The sequence below is a fragment of the Botryllus schlosseri genome, chromosome 13 (genome assembly GCF_051294905.1).
Source record: "Botryllus schlosseri isolate E-star chromosome 13, Bs_hap1, whole genome shotgun sequence".
NCBI lineage: Eukaryota > Metazoa > Chordata > Ascidiacea > Stolidobranchia > Styelidae > Botryllus > Botryllus schlosseri.
Window position 1 is genome coordinate 16,776,832 of NC_137248.1, and position 19,062 is coordinate 16,795,893.

The 19,062-nt window shown below is 39.5% G+C and overlaps 2 protein-coding genes and 1 long non-coding RNA gene across 6 annotated transcripts; 1 reads left to right on the plus strand and 2 right to left on the minus strand.

Annotated features, from left to right (window-relative positions):
- The first annotated feature begins 256 nt into the window (after positions 1-256).
- LOC145454696 (putative MFS-type transporter C09D4.1) lies at positions 257-2,910 on the plus strand. Its single transcript, XM_080332679.1, has one exon. It carries the CDS (start codon positions 1,043-1,045, stop codon positions 2,435-2,437), a length of 1,395 nt encoding a protein of 464 aa, XP_080188805.1. The 5' UTR covers positions 257-1,042; the 3' UTR covers positions 2,438-2,910.
- A 1,643-nt stretch (positions 2,911-4,553) lies between these two features.
- On the minus strand, positions 4,554-10,365 carry LOC145454535 (uncharacterized). 3 transcript variants are annotated; one of them, XR_013920157.1, is made up of 7 exons: positions 10,006-10,365; positions 9,104-9,209; positions 8,911-9,018; positions 8,769-8,849; positions 8,579-8,702; positions 8,320-8,513; positions 6,267-7,512 (listed from the first exon to the last, which is right to left on the minus strand). XR_013920157.1 is itself a non-coding variant. In XM_080332516.1 (4 exons), exons 1-4 carry the CDS (start codon positions 8,380-8,382, stop codon positions 5,380-5,382), a joined length of 639 nt encoding a protein of 212 aa, XP_080188642.1. In that variant the 5' UTR covers positions 8,383-8,510; the 3' UTR covers positions 4,554-5,379. The 3 variants fall into 3 exon arrangements, 1 of the variants encoding a protein (XP_080188642.1); XR_013920158.1 differs by having other exon boundaries at positions 9,104-10,365; XM_080332516.1 differs by lacking the exons at positions 8,579-8,702; positions 8,769-8,849; positions 8,911-9,018; positions 9,104-9,209; positions 10,006-10,365 and adding exons at positions 4,554-5,733; positions 6,144-6,251 and having other exon boundaries at positions 7,399-7,512; positions 8,320-8,510.
- A 3,146-nt stretch (positions 10,366-13,511) lies between these two features.
- Positions 13,512-17,880, minus strand: LOC145453559 (uncharacterized). 2 transcript variants are annotated; one of them, XR_013919820.1, is made up of 4 exons: positions 17,635-17,880; positions 16,252-16,347; positions 16,072-16,179; positions 13,512-14,634 (listed from the first exon to the last, which is right to left on the minus strand). It is a non-coding gene; the product is annotated as an uncharacterized LOC145453559 (long non-coding RNA). The 2 variants fall into 2 exon arrangements; XR_013919821.1 differs by lacking the exon at positions 17,635-17,880 and having other exon boundaries at positions 16,252-16,444.
- Between the last annotated feature and the right edge of the window lie 1,182 nt (positions 17,881-19,062).

The window sequence follows — 19,062 nt, forward strand, 5'->3', positions numbered from 1 at the left end:
ACTTATCGTGCAATCGTCATCTGTCTTATGCTAATATCAAGTGTCAGCTTGTGAGAAACAGCCACAAAATGACTTTTCGTGAAAATAACATCATACTATATGTAGAAATTGGATCTTCTTTTAATATTTCGAAGCGAATTTCGCAGCTGTATTTCTTGTGTGGAAAATCCCCGTCTTTGATTTGATATGAACGTGTGCCTAAAACATTTCCACAGAGCTTGGTGGTGGTGAATGTAATATTAATGCGTTACGCAACACATGTGGCAGCGAAATTGAGAAACCGATTATTTATTGAACGTATAACGTCCCGCCTAGTGATTTTTATGTAGCATGTCATCTTGAAGTTATTTTGGAATAGTGGTTATGCATATCACAGGAGAAAATGAATTTCGTGGCGACGTTTCAATCCCTTCATTTTGCCAGATTAGGACAAAAAATCAAGGAATTTATACGTCAAATGACCCCAACAAAACGGCTCTAAACAGCAATATGTTTGTATCAGTGGGCTATTAGCAATTTCACAGTTCAAATGAGTTTGCACAGTAGGATATTTTATCTCAGGCGGCTATTGCAATGATGTGAATCCTGAAGATTTGGCAATTACGAAGCGAAACTGTCTCATGCTTTCTATATGTTAAAAGAAATTACAAATTAGGTTATCAATCATTGTCCAAAATTAGAGACTTCGCAGACCCCATGAAGATGCTTCGCGGACCCCTAGGGATCTGATGACCCCCGGTTGAGAACCACTGTTCTAATATACGAAGGTGCAGAATTTCCCAATGTTAACAAACTAGATAGTTGGGTAGACAACATGTTTCACTAAGAAAAACATAAGCGAAAGAAATGTAATGAATCATCCCTAATGGAAATCTAAACTGCATCGTCATGGTGAGCGAGTAACAAAGCGCATCCCACGTCGTGGTATATCCCAATAACAATAAATCTTTAGTCTTTTGCAGCAAATGTGTTAGCACCCAACCAATCAAGAGCTATAATCTTCATTTTTAAGTATCTGCCTGCATCGGATGCCAACTGAAATATGCCAGATGTCAGCCGCACCGTTCCAGACATAAACGGAAGCACATTTCTTCTGGGTGGGCGACGCTACAAGATTCTCAAAAAAAGATGGGTGCTTCTACTGATAGTCAGCGTTATACTGGCGCTGGACACTTTTAGCGCCTCCTTTTTCGGCTTCATCAACGACATCACGTCGCTCTACTTCGAGGTCAGCCCTGCCGTCACAGACTTGCTGTCAACCGTGAACATGATAGCAAGGAGCATTTACGGATTCGTGTTGGCGTTAGCAGGCGGATTACTAGATCTGAGAACTTTGACTATCGGCACATGCGCCACGATAGCAGTCGGAGATGTGATGATAGGCACCGGCGTATCATCAAGAAACAATTTATTAATTGCCACTATTGGGCAGACTCTAAACGGATGCGGGGCAGCTATGGCCCTTACTGTTTCGCAAATGGCGACAAGTAACTGGTTTCCAAAACACGAAAGAGGACGCGCCGTGTCGCTACCATGGATATTACGAAGGCTATCGCCTGTGGTGTCAAATTTAGTGGCGACGCATGCAGTCAAAATTTCCCGGCAAATTCATCAAGTTTCTGATAGGAATTTAAATACCAGTGAATGGCCCATCGATCAAGGAGACAGCGATTTAATCAATCGCTTCCGGACATCCTTTCAAATCGCGTATTTTTCTCTCTCAGCTGTAGCACTGTTGGCGTTCGCTTGTTCGTTCAGCTATATCACGAATTATCCACCTCTATCGAACGGGGAAACAGGGTCCGAAAAGGTGGATCGCCAATGGAATCTGTCGGAAGAGATACGCGATACAGCCGGCTTGTTCCATAACGGGCAATTCAATTTGTTGTTCATGATGTACGTGCTGATATTATCTGTGAGGCCTATGACTGAATGGCTAGTGTCGTCCGTTGTGCTGGCAGCGTTTTCCAACATGTCCGACTCTACAGTCGGAATTTTGTTCTGTGTAGGTTACGTCGTAGGCTCAACTGGATCTCCAACAGGCGGGTTGATACTCGACAAATTTAAAAGGCCAAAATTGACATTTTCCGGTGGAATACTCATGGTTATCGTATCGCTGCTGGTATTCGCCTTAGCGATCTATGTTCAAAATCAGCCGCTGCTTTTCGCCAGCTACATCGGAATCACCTTCTTTCGTGACTTCTGTTTTGTATGCGTGTCACACTCGTTCGTGTATACTTTGTACTCTAGCAGCAATGCTACGAAGATTCGCGGATTCAGCATAGCGGGCGCGGTGCCCTGGATCAGCCTGGCTGGTTACACTGCCTTAATAAGATTTGTTCTCACAAAATGCGGTTCGATAGCCACGGTATTAATTCCAATCCCTTTCCACATTCTTGCGTGCGTCCTGTACGTATGGTTGTACGCTCCGGCTTAGCATGACTCTTGCCTGTTTATTCGTGAAATGACACGAAGGAAAATCTTAACTGACCTTTAGTAGACCAGTTTAGTGATACAACCTCAGCTGGGCATTCAGATGTACACTTTACCCCAATGATTTTTTCGATAGCGAGGTGCTGAATTAGACTGACGAATAATCTAGACATGATTTGATACGAATATCTTGAAATCGACTTTTCTATTGGTAAACATGTTGTGCCAGGAATACAGTAAAAGTTTATTTCGATTAGATATGCCAATTGTATTCTTGATATCTCTGATTTTCTTAAAACAGAAAACTACCTTAAGGATATACATTACGATTCGAAGGATTTTACTTATCACAATTCTACGATATTTAAGTACCTGACGTGTGTTGACAAACGTGTTCTGTTGTTGGGCAATGATATATTTATTGATGTTTTGTTACAGTATCACGGTTAAATACACGTATACTGAGAACAACGTAAACTGACTTTAGTTCCTTTATACCTAAATAGTTATGCAGAAGTGATCAGTCGCGAAGTATATGCTGGTACTTTTTCGAAGTAGTCGAACGACTTCTACCAGGTTACAGTGTCGGGAATAGTCATGTATGACTGGACACGTTCCACGTCTTTTGAATGTCTTCACTGCACTCAGGACTTGACTACTATACACGGACTTCACGCAGGGCTGTAACCAAGTCACGAGATTCCGAGTCACAACTCAATCTCACTTTTATAGTTTTGAATAAGGTTGGATTATCCGGATAACGGTTAATCGGTTAACCGCAAGTTTTTTTTATTATCCGATATCCGGATATAAATCTGCCGGTTAACCGGAAAAATAGTATCGTTAATAATGTGTTTCAAACTTTTAGGAAGCTTCAATAAGTCGTATTATCAGTGTTTCGCGCGGCTAATTAGCAAGAAGCGTGTCGCCAATTAGCGAGATACGTCGATGCACTGTGTTACGCGACGCAATCTCCCGCTGAGAACATCGCCAAATTAGGTCATTGATTGCCGCGAACTCGGCTATCGTTGCTGGCCTGGTTTTTCGAGTCTTCAACAAGCCTATAGTACCGCTGGCAGAATCACATCTGCAATAGGCTCTGTGGACATTATACCATCACTGGCCTGCATAATCGCATCTGCATTGGCTTGGTGCTCACGATATTATCGCTGGCCTACACAATTGCATCTGCAATAGGCATGGTACGAACGATATCATCGCTGGCGTAACCATAATCTCGGGCCTGGCATGCGTCGGCTCCTATCTCTTGGTGGCTTGGAGACAATGCCGCTGAAATTATTTTGATCAGCGATTGTGATTAATGAGTGACATTGCGAAACTGAATGACATCGAATGTTCGCATTTCGGAAACATGTTCGTGCGTGCAAGCGTATTTGAATCCCGCTGATACTAAATTCGAAAAAAAATCGAAACCACCTCGTTTTATTTAAAACACCCCCTTATTTTTCGGCTGGCTACGGGCCTGATCATGTGAATTTTTCATGGAGGAATTTGAGCGAGCTATCATGTCGGCCTCAATTCTGGTATCAGCTACTCTTCCTTCCAGTACTGGACACCTAAACAGAAGAATGGGCAAAAAGGAAGCGCTGCTTACTATATTCAGCCTTGCTTACTATAATTCAGCCCATTTTGTGGAAGTAGAAAGAGCATTTGAAACGTGTGGACTCTTTGTTACAAAACTCCGGTCCCAGCTACAGGATGCCACTATTGATGCGGTGTGCTTTGTAAGGAGGGAGCTGCAATTACACTGTGTAATGATTTTGCGATCCATCTTTCATGCAGACCTCATGAAATCGATTATCGCACTTAGGATTCACTATCCGGTTAACCGGTTAGCTAAATTCCAAATATACGGATTTATCCGTTATCCGGATAGTGAAGATTATTGATATCCGAACTAACCCTACACTCTAAATTTTATTGGCGTTTATGAGACGGAAAACAAAACGCCAAAAGTGAGTCGATTTTTACCGCCTGATTGCGTTTCGTATTGCGTGTCACGCTTTTTTGCGTTTCAGGTAACGCTGTCGTGTTTAATATTGCCACAGAGCTCGAAATGAAAACAACTAACCCTGAGGTGTTCAACAATGACGCAGAACTTGAAATGAAAACGAATTTTATTGCGAAAAGCACCAACTCATTTGAAACATAGGTGCAGCGTGCAATGACATTAAAAACGGTACGCGGATATATGATGAGCAAGCGACATAATAGGATACGACACTTGAGCATGAGGAAGTCAAACACTTGAGCATGTAGGTTAAAGCTTGTCTTTGGTAAGTGTTAGATTTAGGATGATTTTCGAATCATAAAGACACCTGCTCAAGTGCTGCTTGCTAGGCTGTCATTCTACAATACATCCTATGCTCGAATGTCAAGCAACATTGCCATTATTACAAACCCTACAGCCAGAGTGGGACTAGAAAATTTTCAACTTTTTGGGATTAGTTTCAAATTATGCATACACTCATTACACTGCTTTTTTCAATATTAGACAACAATTAAAATTAGAACTAGTTTTTTTTTCGAATTATAGCTAGCATTTCCGAATAGGACTACAGAATAGGACTAGAATTATAATTATATCTACTACTGTTTTTCCAAATGTTAGATTTGAATTAGCATGATTTACAAAGAGTTTTATTTCTTCAAATTAGATTATAATATTAATTACTTAATTTGTGAAAAACTTTGAAACCCAGTCAATATCAGTACACATCAAGTCAGATTTTATCCTCATAAGCATTAGAATGGAAAATGTCTGTCTCAGAAAGCTGGTTTCGAACTATACAGTTGTTCCGGTAAACCAGAAATTAGTTGAAATATAATTATAATTAGAGCTGAGAAACATTTCCAAAATTGGATTGGAATTGAATTTGGAGCAGAGAAAGATTTCACTCTGTTTAGTCTAATTTCTAGAATTATCTAGTTGTCCAAGTCTGTATATACCATTGGATATTCTGAATTCTCACAAACAGGCCTCGCGGTATTTTTTTCAAATTCGATGTACTTTGCCGATTTGAAAAAGTCGTTGTTTCCGTCTCCGATTAGTGTCTTTTGAATAAATCCAAGGATCATAAATGATTTTGGATATTTAAGGTCCCGGGCATAGTAACAAGACATCAGGTCAATGACCATGCCTGGGATTCCTTGATCATTTGTGCAGGGAAGAGTGATATCATCCACCAACACCCATCCCTGATGAACTCCCGAATCATGGATGGCGATAAGTAGGTGCGGCGGGTCCAGTTTTAGGCATTCAACTTTAACATCATGTGCCTGAAACAATAAGAATGTATACCGGTAAGTCATTCAATAATGCGGTTATTATTATTTGTAGTCAAAATATCAAATCATGACCACCATTACCAAACTAGATTGCTGAGGGACTGGCTAGCAAGAATAGAACTTGGAGATCTGACTTATTTACACACAGTTAAAACTAATTGATGGTACGCTAAGAGTAACATCAGTAACGAATTACTTTCACTTTTTCCGTATACTCAAGAAGGTCCTGCCTTGGGCGTTAGTCACACAGATGCACCTTGCAATTGAAAAGGTGGGTGAAATTTACGGCATTTCCTCCACTCTACTGCTGTAGCATGGCTGACTACTTGGACCACCTCTGGACAGCCCTCTCACCCAACTCGTTAAGATATCATGGCTCAAAATTTTTAACCTATAATTACCTGCTGGACGGCAATAGCGAGCAACTTTGATGTTGATTTCAAGCGCTTATCCGTCAATTCTTTTTGGAGGAATAGGAGACCTTTCACCTCTTTACTTTCGTCTGCTTCCTGGAAAATATCATTTTAACAATGTTATGATTAGGTCACGTGCATATCTCCATGTATCTTAATGGATAACTTGGTAAATACAATTGTAATAAGTTGAAATATAAGCTACGGTTTTCTTGACTTAATCTAAATCAGAGGATGACAAACTTTTGAGAACAGCAACTCGCAACTGCAACTCTCAGAGCCGCATGCGGCTCACATTAACTTCACTTCTACTGCTGATAGACTTCTTCAGGTATTTGTCGGCGACGAGCTCTTGCACATGCAATTTTCCTAGCATCGAGATAACGGTTAATGGCGAAGCGTAAATACTAAATAGCAGTAAGTTTGATACTACCGCGTATATTACCTGGCAAACTTTTTCATGTGTAATTATGAAGAGCTACAATGTAATTCCATGGGTGGAAAATAGGCAAATCATACCGATTCCATCCACATAGCTGGGTATAAATCAGGTTAGTTTGACACAGGGTTGTAATGACTCGAGTCCGATTCAAGTTACGATTTTCTGATGACTCGACTCGAGTCATTTTCTCAAAATACGGAAATGACTCGACCTGAGTCAATCTGTGTATTGATTCGACTTGGACTCGAGTCATTGCGCATGACTCAAACTAGGTCACATGACTCGAGACTTAACCGGCCAAGACTTCATTGTAATTTCGAAAAATAGTAAAGTAACTACACTATTCGGGTTTTGTCTATTGGTACTGGTACTTGAAAATGCAACTAGAAACTAAAAGTGGGGAAAATTAATAATAATAAATGCGAACCATAATAATATTAATAAATCAGGACCATTCGATATCAACACAGGTACAAAAATTGGGTTTAACAAGACTTCAACTGGAAACTCAGCAATCAAAACAATGACTTGGACTCGGACTAGAGTCATAATGCCATGACTCAGACTCGACCCTCTGCTCAATGACTAGGACTTGACTCGGTGGTGAATTGAAAATGACTCGACTTGACTCGGGTACAACCCTGGTTTGACATGTATACCAGTTGTACTTTTCTGCCCCTTTCTTTAAAAATCATCCCTTAGGGGGTTCCACGTTGATTTAAAATTCTAAATGACAGTCAAATAAAACTGCGAAAAACAGTAGATAGGTGAATAATAAATAATCTAGTATACGGTACTGACCATTTCTCCAGACATTGTACCGATCATTTTATCAACGGTGGAAAGCATAGTGCGGTAGCGCTGTATGATTTCTGCTGTCGAGCACGATGTCAAAAGCTCGCATTCTTCTCGGATCTGAATATTGCAAAAGGGCATTACTATGTTATATCATCAGTTATCACTAGGGCAAGTTTTTGCAACTTTTACAGCTTCCGACAACTTCGTAGATACTCATAATCTACGTGCTATGGTGTTTTAAGCTGTTTGGAAAGATTTTATAGTGCTACTTTTCTCTATTTTTATAGCCAATATTTTCTGCAACTTTTATAAAATATTGCGTAAAAATGTAAAGGAATGATTTAAAAACATGCTATAAACTATTTTTGATATTGTTCTACTCCCTTCGATTTGCATAACGAAGAGCCATATGATGGGTTAGCTGCATCTCAGTGTTATCTATGACACAATGGAGAGAAGTTCAACTCCCCTGCCAAGCACAACGTTCCCCGAATAATATGTATATAGATCGCTTTATGATAATTTATCATTCTGTCGTTTAAATTTGAAATAATTTCCCATTTCACGAAAGCCCAGGCGAGACCGCTGAAAATTACATTTCCACTGGATCCACTTATGGTATTCCCGCATTGCATAATTTTCTTGCTGTGTGCCGGGGAAAAACGTAATTTTGGGCGGTTTCGTCAGACCGTCAAATGGCGAAGTAACAAATTTGACAGCTGTGCAGGAATTAGGTTCTACAACGGAGCTTTTGGAGTATCTCATACCTTAATAATTCAACAAAAATTTAAAATGCAGCTTTTGTCAAAATTAAATGCAACTTTCTCGTGATTTTAGTGCAACAAAAACTTGCCCTAGTTATCACTTACTCACTGAAAATGAGAGTAAATTGAGCACATTCTTTCCAAGAGTTACCATACTTACTAGTTTCACATTGAAAAGATATGGAAATTTCTTTAGTATTTCTCGAACACTTTGTGTGGTCATTTCTGCCAATATATCGCGACGCGAGCGATGCAATTTTCGAAACAGAACGCGGATCTTTGCTCAGTCCGGAGTATGTTTTGTATACTCTTTCATCAGACTTGCTTCGATTTCAAACTCTATTTGGTCAACGCCTTGAGGAAATATTACACAAGGGTTACGAAAGCAGGGAACTGATTGAGACCATGATAGATGCTACCTTCGATTGTACATAATGGTATCTTGATCGTTTTCTTTTTTCTGTGACAAATGTTTCTTATCTTTTGAGAAAGTTTTGCGATTCCGGGTTCACTACTTGCTGGATTTGTTAGAACTTCTTCCGCCTAAAATGTGATAATACTCAAGTTATGCGAGCATTCGATGGAATATAGTTCTACAAATGTTCACACCGAAACGCAAGTACTTGATGTATGCAAGACAGGCGAGTCCTCCGTACTAACTTCTCTTTCCATCTGAGTGAGTTCACTTTTCTGTGAAATATACTTCCATGTAAAGGCGAATGCAATAATTACTTTAAGAAGTTTTACATACATCAGGAGCTTGTGATCGAGAAGTCATTGGATGTTCAAAATCACTATTTGGAGCATGAACATGGGATACTACATTGATCTCGCCGTGTTCGATAGACGTCAACCACTTCTGCAAGACAAGATTAGATGATAAATATCACTCCCTTTCTACAATGGAAAATTCGTAGCTACGAATATGGAAACAATATACTCACATCTCTCAGGCTCATCAAACGACGCATTATACACCCACTATGAAATTCATTTAAAAAAAATCATCATCCACCAGTAATCCAAAAGCCGAGCTACATACTTCATTTTCTGAAAGAAAATACATACTGTTTAGTCCCAAACGTATGAAATAATAATCACATCACTAGCTTTAGCAGGACAACCTTCAAAAGCACCACACCTGATCAACGTTCTTGCTAATAATATACTGTGTGTCACCAATTTTGTGACTGATTTGTGGCCATGGATAGGTGAACTCAGAAAATTTGCAGAACTCAGCAGCATCACTACTTTCTACGGCAAATGCATTGAATTTGGACTCGAAATGCAATACATTGAAGCGGCGGTATATTCAAAATATACTCCCCGATGCTTGTACAAAAGTTTTAACGCAATTGAATTCAGGGTAGCTGTTTTAACAAGAACCTAGACAAGTCTTTACAGTACATTACACCAGAACAGCACATGACTTCATTTTTATGTTAGAACAAAATAAGTACAAATATAAAGATTTACATGGTGGTGGGAACCTTGAATCATAGGATGAGAATTCTTGATCGATATATACTTGGATGCAGAACAAGAAATTACACAAATATTTTCGGCATTATCGTTACACTGCTCGTAAAATGTATACATAAGTATGCACGTTGATGCAAGTATCATATGATGCAACGTTACCGGTACAACACAAAATTAAAGAACAGTTGTAAGCTGTACCATCTGTATCTAAAGCGTACAATCCACCAAGAAACATTGCTGCACGTTAGCAAATAATAGTCGAGCTGTTTACATGTAAAACAGCGCTATTTGACATAACCTTATCAAAGAGAACCTACCTTAATAGCTTTCTATGATTTGCGTGATCGATATACTTAACACTTACCGTTCAATAAGTCGATGTGTCTCTGCCCTATACCGTGTCCTAGCAGAAAATCGGCCAATTTTAAATCCATGGCGTCCAACTACGAATAACTCTTGCAGCCAACTTCACTCTTAAAACGGAAAACTCTGTGAACTCTTCCCGCGATAGTCACACCATCGAGCGTGCGATACCACATCGTTTGTGACGTAATATTACGAGAAGAGGAAAATGAGGAATGAGCTCGATTTAGCTCACCTTTATGTCACTCACGCGAAAACAGACGTCGCTCTCTCGCTATGCCGGTGTTTACTTCACACTCACGCATCTCGAGAGATGGAAAAAAGTCATATTGTGTTTTGATGTAACGCTTGGAATTTAGAGTGTAGTTTTGACTCGAGTCAAGTCGAGTCATTTTCAATTCACCACCGAGTCAAGTCTGAGTCCAAGTCACGGAGTGGAGTGTCGAGTCCGAGTCCAAATCATTGTGTTGACTGATCAATTCCGAGGCAATGTCATGTGAAACTGACTTTTTACAGCTTTGCTCGGTGCTATCGATAGCTTCGCAAACATAATATACTACACTCTAAATTTTTTTCAGTTGGTGACAACACCAAAGAGAACGCGTTGCATGTACAAAAACAAAACACCTGAAAAGGTGTTTGATGTTGTGGTTCGGTGCTGTCAAATGTTGTGTTGTCTCATATAGACGTTTTCTACGCACGGTATAAACTGTGCCCACATTCTAAGGTGGATATATAAAATTCACTCCAAAGGTGGAATCCTATTTACACCCTAGTAAGCTGAAAAACCTAAAATATTTCTCTCGTATTCCATCCCGGAATCGAACTATTGCTGCTAACCTCGAGCACTCCGCCAGGGTTTTTCAACTACCATGTGCCCAAAGCATGTTACAATGACAACGATAACTGCATGCAATTAAGTCTTTACGCTACTCTAGTACTGGGGTTCTCAGCCATTTGTTGGCTGTGGCCCATTCTCCGGTTTGAAAATGTTCTGTGGCCCACCTCTTATAAAGTCATAGTGCATTTCAATGTGTGGTAGGCTAATCGTCGCCGATATAGCTATTTCTCTTAAATATACACATTTTTCTTTGATGAATGGGATACTACAGAAAAGTGGAGAATTTTTTTTAATATGCTATTAATACAATGTAGGCCTATATGTCTTGTAACTGTTGAAGTTGCGATGTAATAACATTAAATCGATTGATACCACCAACTCATGTGACTCTTACATCATGTGCAATGATTTCAAGGCCGTACATTTGTAGACCGACTCCGACGATTGATGTGCTGTGACAACTCCTCAATCACTTATAACCTTGCCGGAATACTTGGACATTTCATCATTACGCGAAGGGATTTTGTCCGGCCCGCGGACAGTTTTCCGTCTTACATGATAATGTGGCCCGTGGCCCGTGTCTGCCGATATTCCCCACTACTTGCTAACTAGGTCAAATTTTAGTGACTGTATGTTATGATATACGCATGTGCGCAGCGTGCGAGAGTAGAGCTTACGAGTAAGTTCGTCGAAGCGAGAAGACTTGCATTATCAGCATTTACGATATACTCAACCTAAATGTCGTCTGTGGTAATCATGCTGTATGCAGACTACAATGGTCATTTACACCAGGCTGATATTTCTTATTTTTGATTCCGTAACCGCCAACTTGTAGCACGGCACACTTCCAAGGTTTTTTAAGACACCGCTTCTGCCAGGGCTCGCCAACTTAAAACGGGTCGCGGGTCACTTTTCAAAATTCATAGAGGACGCGGGTCGCATGAATTCAATATCGAAATTAATTAGGCCACACATTTGAACAACGATGCTATCTATCGTCACCTACTCAACCCTAATGAATTGATATCATGGTAAATTTAGGGCAACGGGCTTATCGAACGCCTTGAAATCTTAATTAGGGATTGCACCGCGAGTTGATTGATCAGAGAGCAGACATGGCAGTGCCTGTAGGACAGTGGTCGGGAACATTTTTGTCCGAAGAGCCATATTGGCCGTATTTTTTCCCATTTTACCTCCCAAAGACCCATACATGTCAATCAGATATTACGTCACAATTGAAATTTTCTGACGTCATGGTAGTATTTATTCGAACTCGTCTACTTATCATGCTGGTTGCCTTACTTGAGCATGCGAAACTTGAGTTACGAGAACGTAGGTTCGCCGTGATGCTCCTTTTAAATGCGATAACCTATGATCACATGCGTATGCGTTGGTGGAGTCAAACATGGTCACTACATACAGCAATCTATAAATAGGCCTACCCAATCTAAGCTGTTAACGAAGATTTTGAAACCTTCAATTAGTATTGGTATTTTCTATTGATGTTCATGAATTTGGAACATTTTTCTCCCAAATTCCCACAATTTGCATTTTATTCATCGAAAATAAAGCGCGAAACGAGAGGTAAAGGCACAGACGGGCCAAGCCTCACCATTGATAACGCACGCGATTCATCGTAAATAGCTTCGAATTTATTATAAGTGATATTAATCCAATGTAACTGTGGCACTGATTCCGAATATTTAAACACTGATCGACTTCTCAATTCTCAAAGTATTCAGCCGTAACATATAACGTTGCGCTACACGCCTATTTCATTGCCAACCAAGAACGTGGATAGCTATGGCGTTGTTTGTAAATCGAGTTTGTAATTGTGAATGTCACGTCCACGGCAGTTCATTTCGCGCCGTATATCAGGAAGACAAAGTGTATTTTATAACTGTGTTGTCATATTGGTGTCGCCATGTCTGCTGTTCTCTTTGATCAATCACTGTAACGAGCAATCCAATATTTTGAGTCGGGTAGGCCACATCGAATTCGCGGGTGATATTGGTCGCCAGCGCGACAGTAACTTAAATCTGAGGATTTTGAAAGGAGTTCGAGCCCCTTAACCTGAGGACGACGTTGCCTTTACCTCTCAAAGACATGTTTATACTGCCACGGGAATAATTATTTTGATCGTGATGAAAATTTACTAACAAGTCGCTGCAACATTGACCAATTCAGTACAAAAATATTTGGCAAAGAGCCATATCTTATCCCCAAAAGAGCCATATTTGGCCCGGGAGCCATAGGTTCCCGACCACTGCTGTATGGCAATGCTATACTCTCAAATCCACATTGTCTTCCTCATTATCGGCGAGAAATAACTTTGACGTGGCATTGCTGTCGTTAAAATAGATATATTGAATACGATTTATTTCTTGTATATGTGATTGGCGATCAATGTACGATTCAGCAATCCGGCCCGCCAAGTATTGTATATTCCTATATCCAGCCCGCCGACTGGTGAAGTTGCCCGCCCCTGCTCTAGTATAATGTCCACTTACTACTGAACTGGCAAACCCCTGATCAATATATACGAGTGTCTGAGTCACATACTAGCATTTGTGGTGGGTGTGACACCTCCACACACATATCAGAGAAAATGAACGAGGTACTGCGAATTGATTGTTTTGGTGCTAATAGAACATATATTTGACCAATTAGAAGTGCCAATAAAGAGAATTGGATCAAAGTGGTACCACCAAATGTACATCTGCGGGAAGGGATTATCAGTGGCAAGAGCGATTACTAACTGATCCGGCATTGTCGATACACACCCCACCTCTTGCATGCAGCATTGAAAAATCTTTCAAGTTGATAATGAAACCATCGTATTCAAAATCAATGACAATATGAAACCATCATGTTAAAATCAGAGATAGGATGAAACATGTAAAAATCAATAATAAATGCAAATAATGCACAATAAATCAGGAATTCTGTTATGGCACTATTAAGCAATTTACGCACAGCATGAAATAATTATAGCTGGCAATGTAACCATTTTTTTTAATATAATGGAAGTCAACAATATGATGCACAATGAAACAGGGCCACTGCAATAGTAAAAAAGAATTATTTACTCGAGGCGCCCATCTCCAAATTTAAAAGCGCAAGATATTTATACAGTTTACACTGAAATCATCAAATCAAGTCAATGATTAAATGCAAGGTAACGAAGTAATTTACAGTAAAACAGGACCACTGCAATAGTAAAAATCAGTATTTGTGGCATAGTGACTTGACAGTTGAAATACCCCAACGTTACTTTCAACCAGATGTGGCCGGCAAGGAAAATTCACCTTCTCAAAATTAGATTAGAATTTCACCTAAATTAGATTTTTTCAACTCAAATTAGAATTACAGCTATAAGTTTACTTTTCAAAATAAACTAGAATTAGAACTACAATGTTTTACAAATTAAATTATCATTACCGTACTGAATTTGTGAAAACTTGGAAATTGAATGAAGTTCAGTTCCTATTACGTCAGATTTCATGCTCAAACACATGAGAATGGCAAATGTCTGCACAACAAGCTCAGCTCGATAGACACTTTGTAGTTCTCTTGTAGAATTTTCGGGAAAATAGACCAGAATAGAAATATCATGTTGTCTAGTTGTTCATGTCTACTTTTAACAGAATAAAATGATTATAGTTTACAATGAAACATTCTAAATGAACGAACTAATGTGCAATAATCCAGCCTTGGATCGATCCATCTTGATGCCTGGCGTCAACCAGATACCGTGGATCATTCTTCTTACTTTTGGTATCTTGTGAGCTTGAAATATAGACATATTTTATAAGTGATCGGTAGGACAAGATTTTGCAACATTCTTTCAACAGCTTCCAGCAGTTCCCCATTCTATCTCTTTGATTTGCATCACCAAGCTAGGTATGTAACGGTAATAGTTGCATCTCAATGTATCTATGATGCAACAGTTGACCTGCCAGCTGGACGTTCAACAACCCCAAAAAGCACGACAGTGCCCAACTAAATTAGAAGTGAAAGTCTCACTTGTCATATGGTCAAACCCGCAAAAACTGTAATGTTTTGTTGAGATAGCTCAGTTAGTTCGAACTGTGTGTTTATAAAAGTACCTTCGTTACTTTTCAAGAAGCGATAACCTTGGCACAAGTTTAAATGACAGACTAAGGCAGAGATCACCAGCATAAGATCTTTGTGCGGCCAGCTTGTCATTTTTACTGTAAGTAGTATTTTAAATATTGAATTTTAGCCTAATGAAACTGTTGCAGCCAGCTTTTAGGGGCGCAGTAATAATAAAGTATGTGAGCGGCTGGGTTATACATGCATGAATGCAACTTTTTTCTGCAACTTCTGTTCATATTAAATGCAACTTTTACCGGATTTTAGTGCAAAAAAACTTGCTCTAATGACCAGGGAAGGACATTCATGACATACCCCCGTCAATAGGTCATCTTTCCTACTTGGTTACCATAGTTCAGTGGTTCCCAACCTTTTTCATCTCGTGGACCCCTTGGCCGATATTTGAGCTAAAATTCCACCCCTATGAATAAGTTGCCTGTGACTAAAAAAGGTCTTTTTTTACAGCACAACCATTTGTTCACTGAACAATTTATGGCCAAACATATTCAGATATGTCCGAATTATGTCAAATGCGGACCGCACTACACTTAGGTAAAGTTCCGCTAAATGTGGCCTGTTTTTTTACCATTCAGGTAGCCGTTAACGAAAAATAAATCACCATAAAGTCCTTTTGCTAAGGCCTCGAGTTGAATCGATAAATTTGGTATGTTCTTCACGTTCGCTCCTACGTTGGCTTAAAAAGGCTAGCATTTTCACCAGCGGCCTTGTGCTTAATTCGGCTTGACTTTTTCCTGCTTAGTAGCAATTTGGTCGAGAGGCTGTCACGGGCCCAAACGAAATAGTCTTGTGAGCCTCACTTTATCAGAGGGTGTAATATCTACGGAGGGCATTTAAACATTCACCTAGCCTAAAATCCACCAAATAAACATACCCTTGTAAAGAACCAGTTTCATACTCTAAAAACCTTGTGAACCCAGTGTATCTTCCGATACCTCCTTGAAGTCAGATTCTCCCCTGGAAAGTTCAAAATTCCCCCCAAGGGGGGAATTCCCCCCAGTTGGGAACCACTGCCAAAGTTCATAGTGTTATTCCATGATATTTGCAATTATATATATTCATTGAATTAGCAGTTCTGTGTTCATAATGTACCTCTTTTGACTTCCATATAATCCAGTCTTTTGTTGGCGGTTTATTCTGGCTTCCAAGAGTAATGACTGCAATTTCAACAGCTTTATCAATTCTTCTTTGTTACTTTCACTGGATTGATACAATTGAATAAAACTGTTATTACTAATGATTAAGCCTGATGTATTCGTAGTCCTAATTTACCTGAAATACCACATCCAATGTATTTATCCTTCATTAATAATGCCTTTTCATATCATCAGTTGTGGTTGTGATAATAGTCTTGGAATCTTCTCTAACCTGATACGAAAAGTAAAACCGTCACGAAACACTAGTACAGGTGGCTGATAACATTAGGCGAAGGCATTATTGACATTTTAACCTGTTCAGCAATCCATGACAAGTTCTGTCCAAGTGTGTAAATAATGCAGTTTGTATCTATGGCTGCAGCAATCTTGACAATATCAAGGTAAATAAAATTGAGAAAAATGCAATTCTGCATAGCATATACCGGTAACCATGCAGGATTACAGTTGGTAGCAGCATTCAACCCCACACAAGATGCAGCAGTGTAGGAAGATATCACAAGCCAAGAAAAGGCAAGTGTATTTCAACATTTACCAGGGCGAGCTAACAGGGCACATGAATAAAATTATCACTGTTGACAAAGTTCTGACGTATAGAGGTGGCATAAAGCCACAATCCTGTTGATTTTTTGCTAACACACACTTTGTACACTACATGACCATGGGGAACACCAATTGGTGGTGGAGATGCAAGCACTTCTTAGTGTTTACAGGCAGACCAAACCACAAAAACGACCGTAATTGCTTCGAAGTGTCGTACATTTTACATGAGTTCCTAAACCGATTATGATTTGCAAGTCCAGTATGACGAAGCGTGCATGCGTGAAGTCAAACTTCATGATTCTTATGTCGTTTAGGCAAATATTTTCCCAAGCTGATCTGGACTCTGGGCTGTCAAAATTGGCAGAGCCAACAGTACATTGGTAACGGAATATTATTCTAACAACATATAAATTATGAAGTAGTAATCTCCACATTAATAGAATAGAAGAAGACTGAAGACCACAGTCGATGGTAACATTTAATCCCAGAGAAGATAAACTGAAAATTATACTGAGCAGTATAACAAGGTACCTCAAGTCGAACAGATTTATGTGGATTTCAACATTTACCATGGCGAGCTGCTGCTCTGCACTTGAATAAAATCATCACTGCCGACAGAAATATGATGTACTGTAGGCAAACACTCTTAGCAAAGCAATAATTCCAAGGATTTTCATGTCAAGTTTCTGCTAATCCAAACTTCATGCACAAGATGTCCGCGGGGAACACTAAAAGGTAGTGGTCATGCGATAACTTGTGGTTGTTGTTTAACCTTACTCTGAATATGACATCAACAACCTTGAACTAACCTCCGTCCCTCTCGCGTTTCATAATTAAGCAAGTGAATGATGCAATAGCTGGCCGTAAGAGTACGACATCAAAGCCTTGATTATGGCAAGTGAATCTTGTAAAAATAAGGAACAAACAAAACCAAGGTGACATATAACTTGGCTTTTACCTTGCAAATTGTCGATAAGTTGCAATGCAATCCCATTATTCACCAAGCAACTCTTAAATCTTTGCTCTCTTTGCCTGTCGTGACGTCGGATTGCAAAATAATCAGCAGCGGACTTCGACATTCGCCATAGCGATGTCCGTGTTGTGAGAAATAGACGCGAATAAGGGAAGACGCAAAATTTCTCTCGAACCTCATGTTGTTTACGCGATACGGCGTTGCCACCAACGGGAAAAAAGGCGATACTGTTGTCTCAATTATAATTTTCCTCACTTTTAACAGTTTTTGGTAGCAATTTCAAGTACCAGTACTGATAGACGAAATAACAATAGTGTGATAACTTTACTATTCTTCGAAATTACATTGAAATGCCTGTCTTTGTTGACTCAGTCTCGAGTCATATGACTTGGTCCGAGTCATTTTTCAGAAAATGACTCGAGTCAAGTCGAGTCATCAAAAAATCGCGACTCTAGTCCGACTCGAGTCGAGTCATGACTCGAGTCATTACAACCCTGACTTCACGGATGAGAAACTTGTGACTCGAAAACAAGTTTCCAATTCAATTTCCAAGTCATATATTCTATTACTCACCACAGCAGCTTCTATCCTCAGCCAGACTAGAAATGGGCACATTCTCTTTTATTTAAGGCAGTAGTTTTAACCTTTTTTGTTGCAGCTCCCGCTTTCGAAAATTTCCTGGGTCTGGCGCCCCTATATTTTAAGGACGGTACTAAGAACAAGGGGTAATAGTTTCAGTTGGTTTATTCGGACTGAGACTTCGCCATTGAAAATAGCTCGAATCGGGCTCGAGGACCACTCGACTAATGAACTCTATGATAACACTGGTCTACAAATTTCGAAGAAATTTTTGCGATAAATATTTTGATGATAAATTCAGGCTAATCAAATGATGCTGAATCCGATTCTGTGCTCAGGATTTCTCTATCACGTCAGATTTGTTCCCGATGAATTTATCTCATTTTCATAAATTAATAAAATTTCGGCTTCCGTTAGTGACATCGCGATAAGCATACAACAGCAACAGATGAAATATTGGTATCGAAATCTTCTATAATGAGACCTGGGTTGTTCTAGTACAGAATGAGTGAGTTTTCGGTGAACTTGAATCCAGTGATTCTCTATCTTCGTTCAATCAGATGCATTTTTCGACCCATAAAATTACACCGATCTACAAATTTCAAAAAAATCGTGCCCCGAAAAGTTTAATGATTGACACAGGCTGATTTTAGGTTGCTGAATCCGATTTTGTCCCCAGAATTTCTCTATCTCTCTATCTCTATTTCTTTCATTTTCATAAATTATTCAAATTTCGGCATTCGTTAGTGACATTACGGACAGCGTACAACAGCAACAGATTAAATATTGTTATTGAAATCATCTATAATGCAGAAACCTGGGTTGTTGTAGAAC

Excerpts from the sequence above, each read along its gene's own strand:
- LOC145454696 (XM_080332679.1), top strand. The coding sequence starts at position 1,043 with ATGCCAGATGTCAGCCGCACCGTTCCAGACATAAACGGAAGCACATTT.
- LOC145454535 (XM_080332516.1), bottom strand. The coding sequence starts at position 8,382 with ATGACCACACAAAGTGTTCGAGAAATACTAAAGAAATTTCCATATCTT. Across the intron at positions 7,513-8,319 it reads ATCTTTTCAATGTGAAACTA|ATCCGAGAAGAATGCGAGCT; the intron begins GTAAGTATGGTA and ends TGCAATATTCAG. Across the intron at positions 6,252-7,398 it reads GTACAATGTCTGGAGAAATG|GAAGCAGACGAAAGTAAAGA; the intron begins GTCAGTACCGTA and ends GATATTTTCCAG.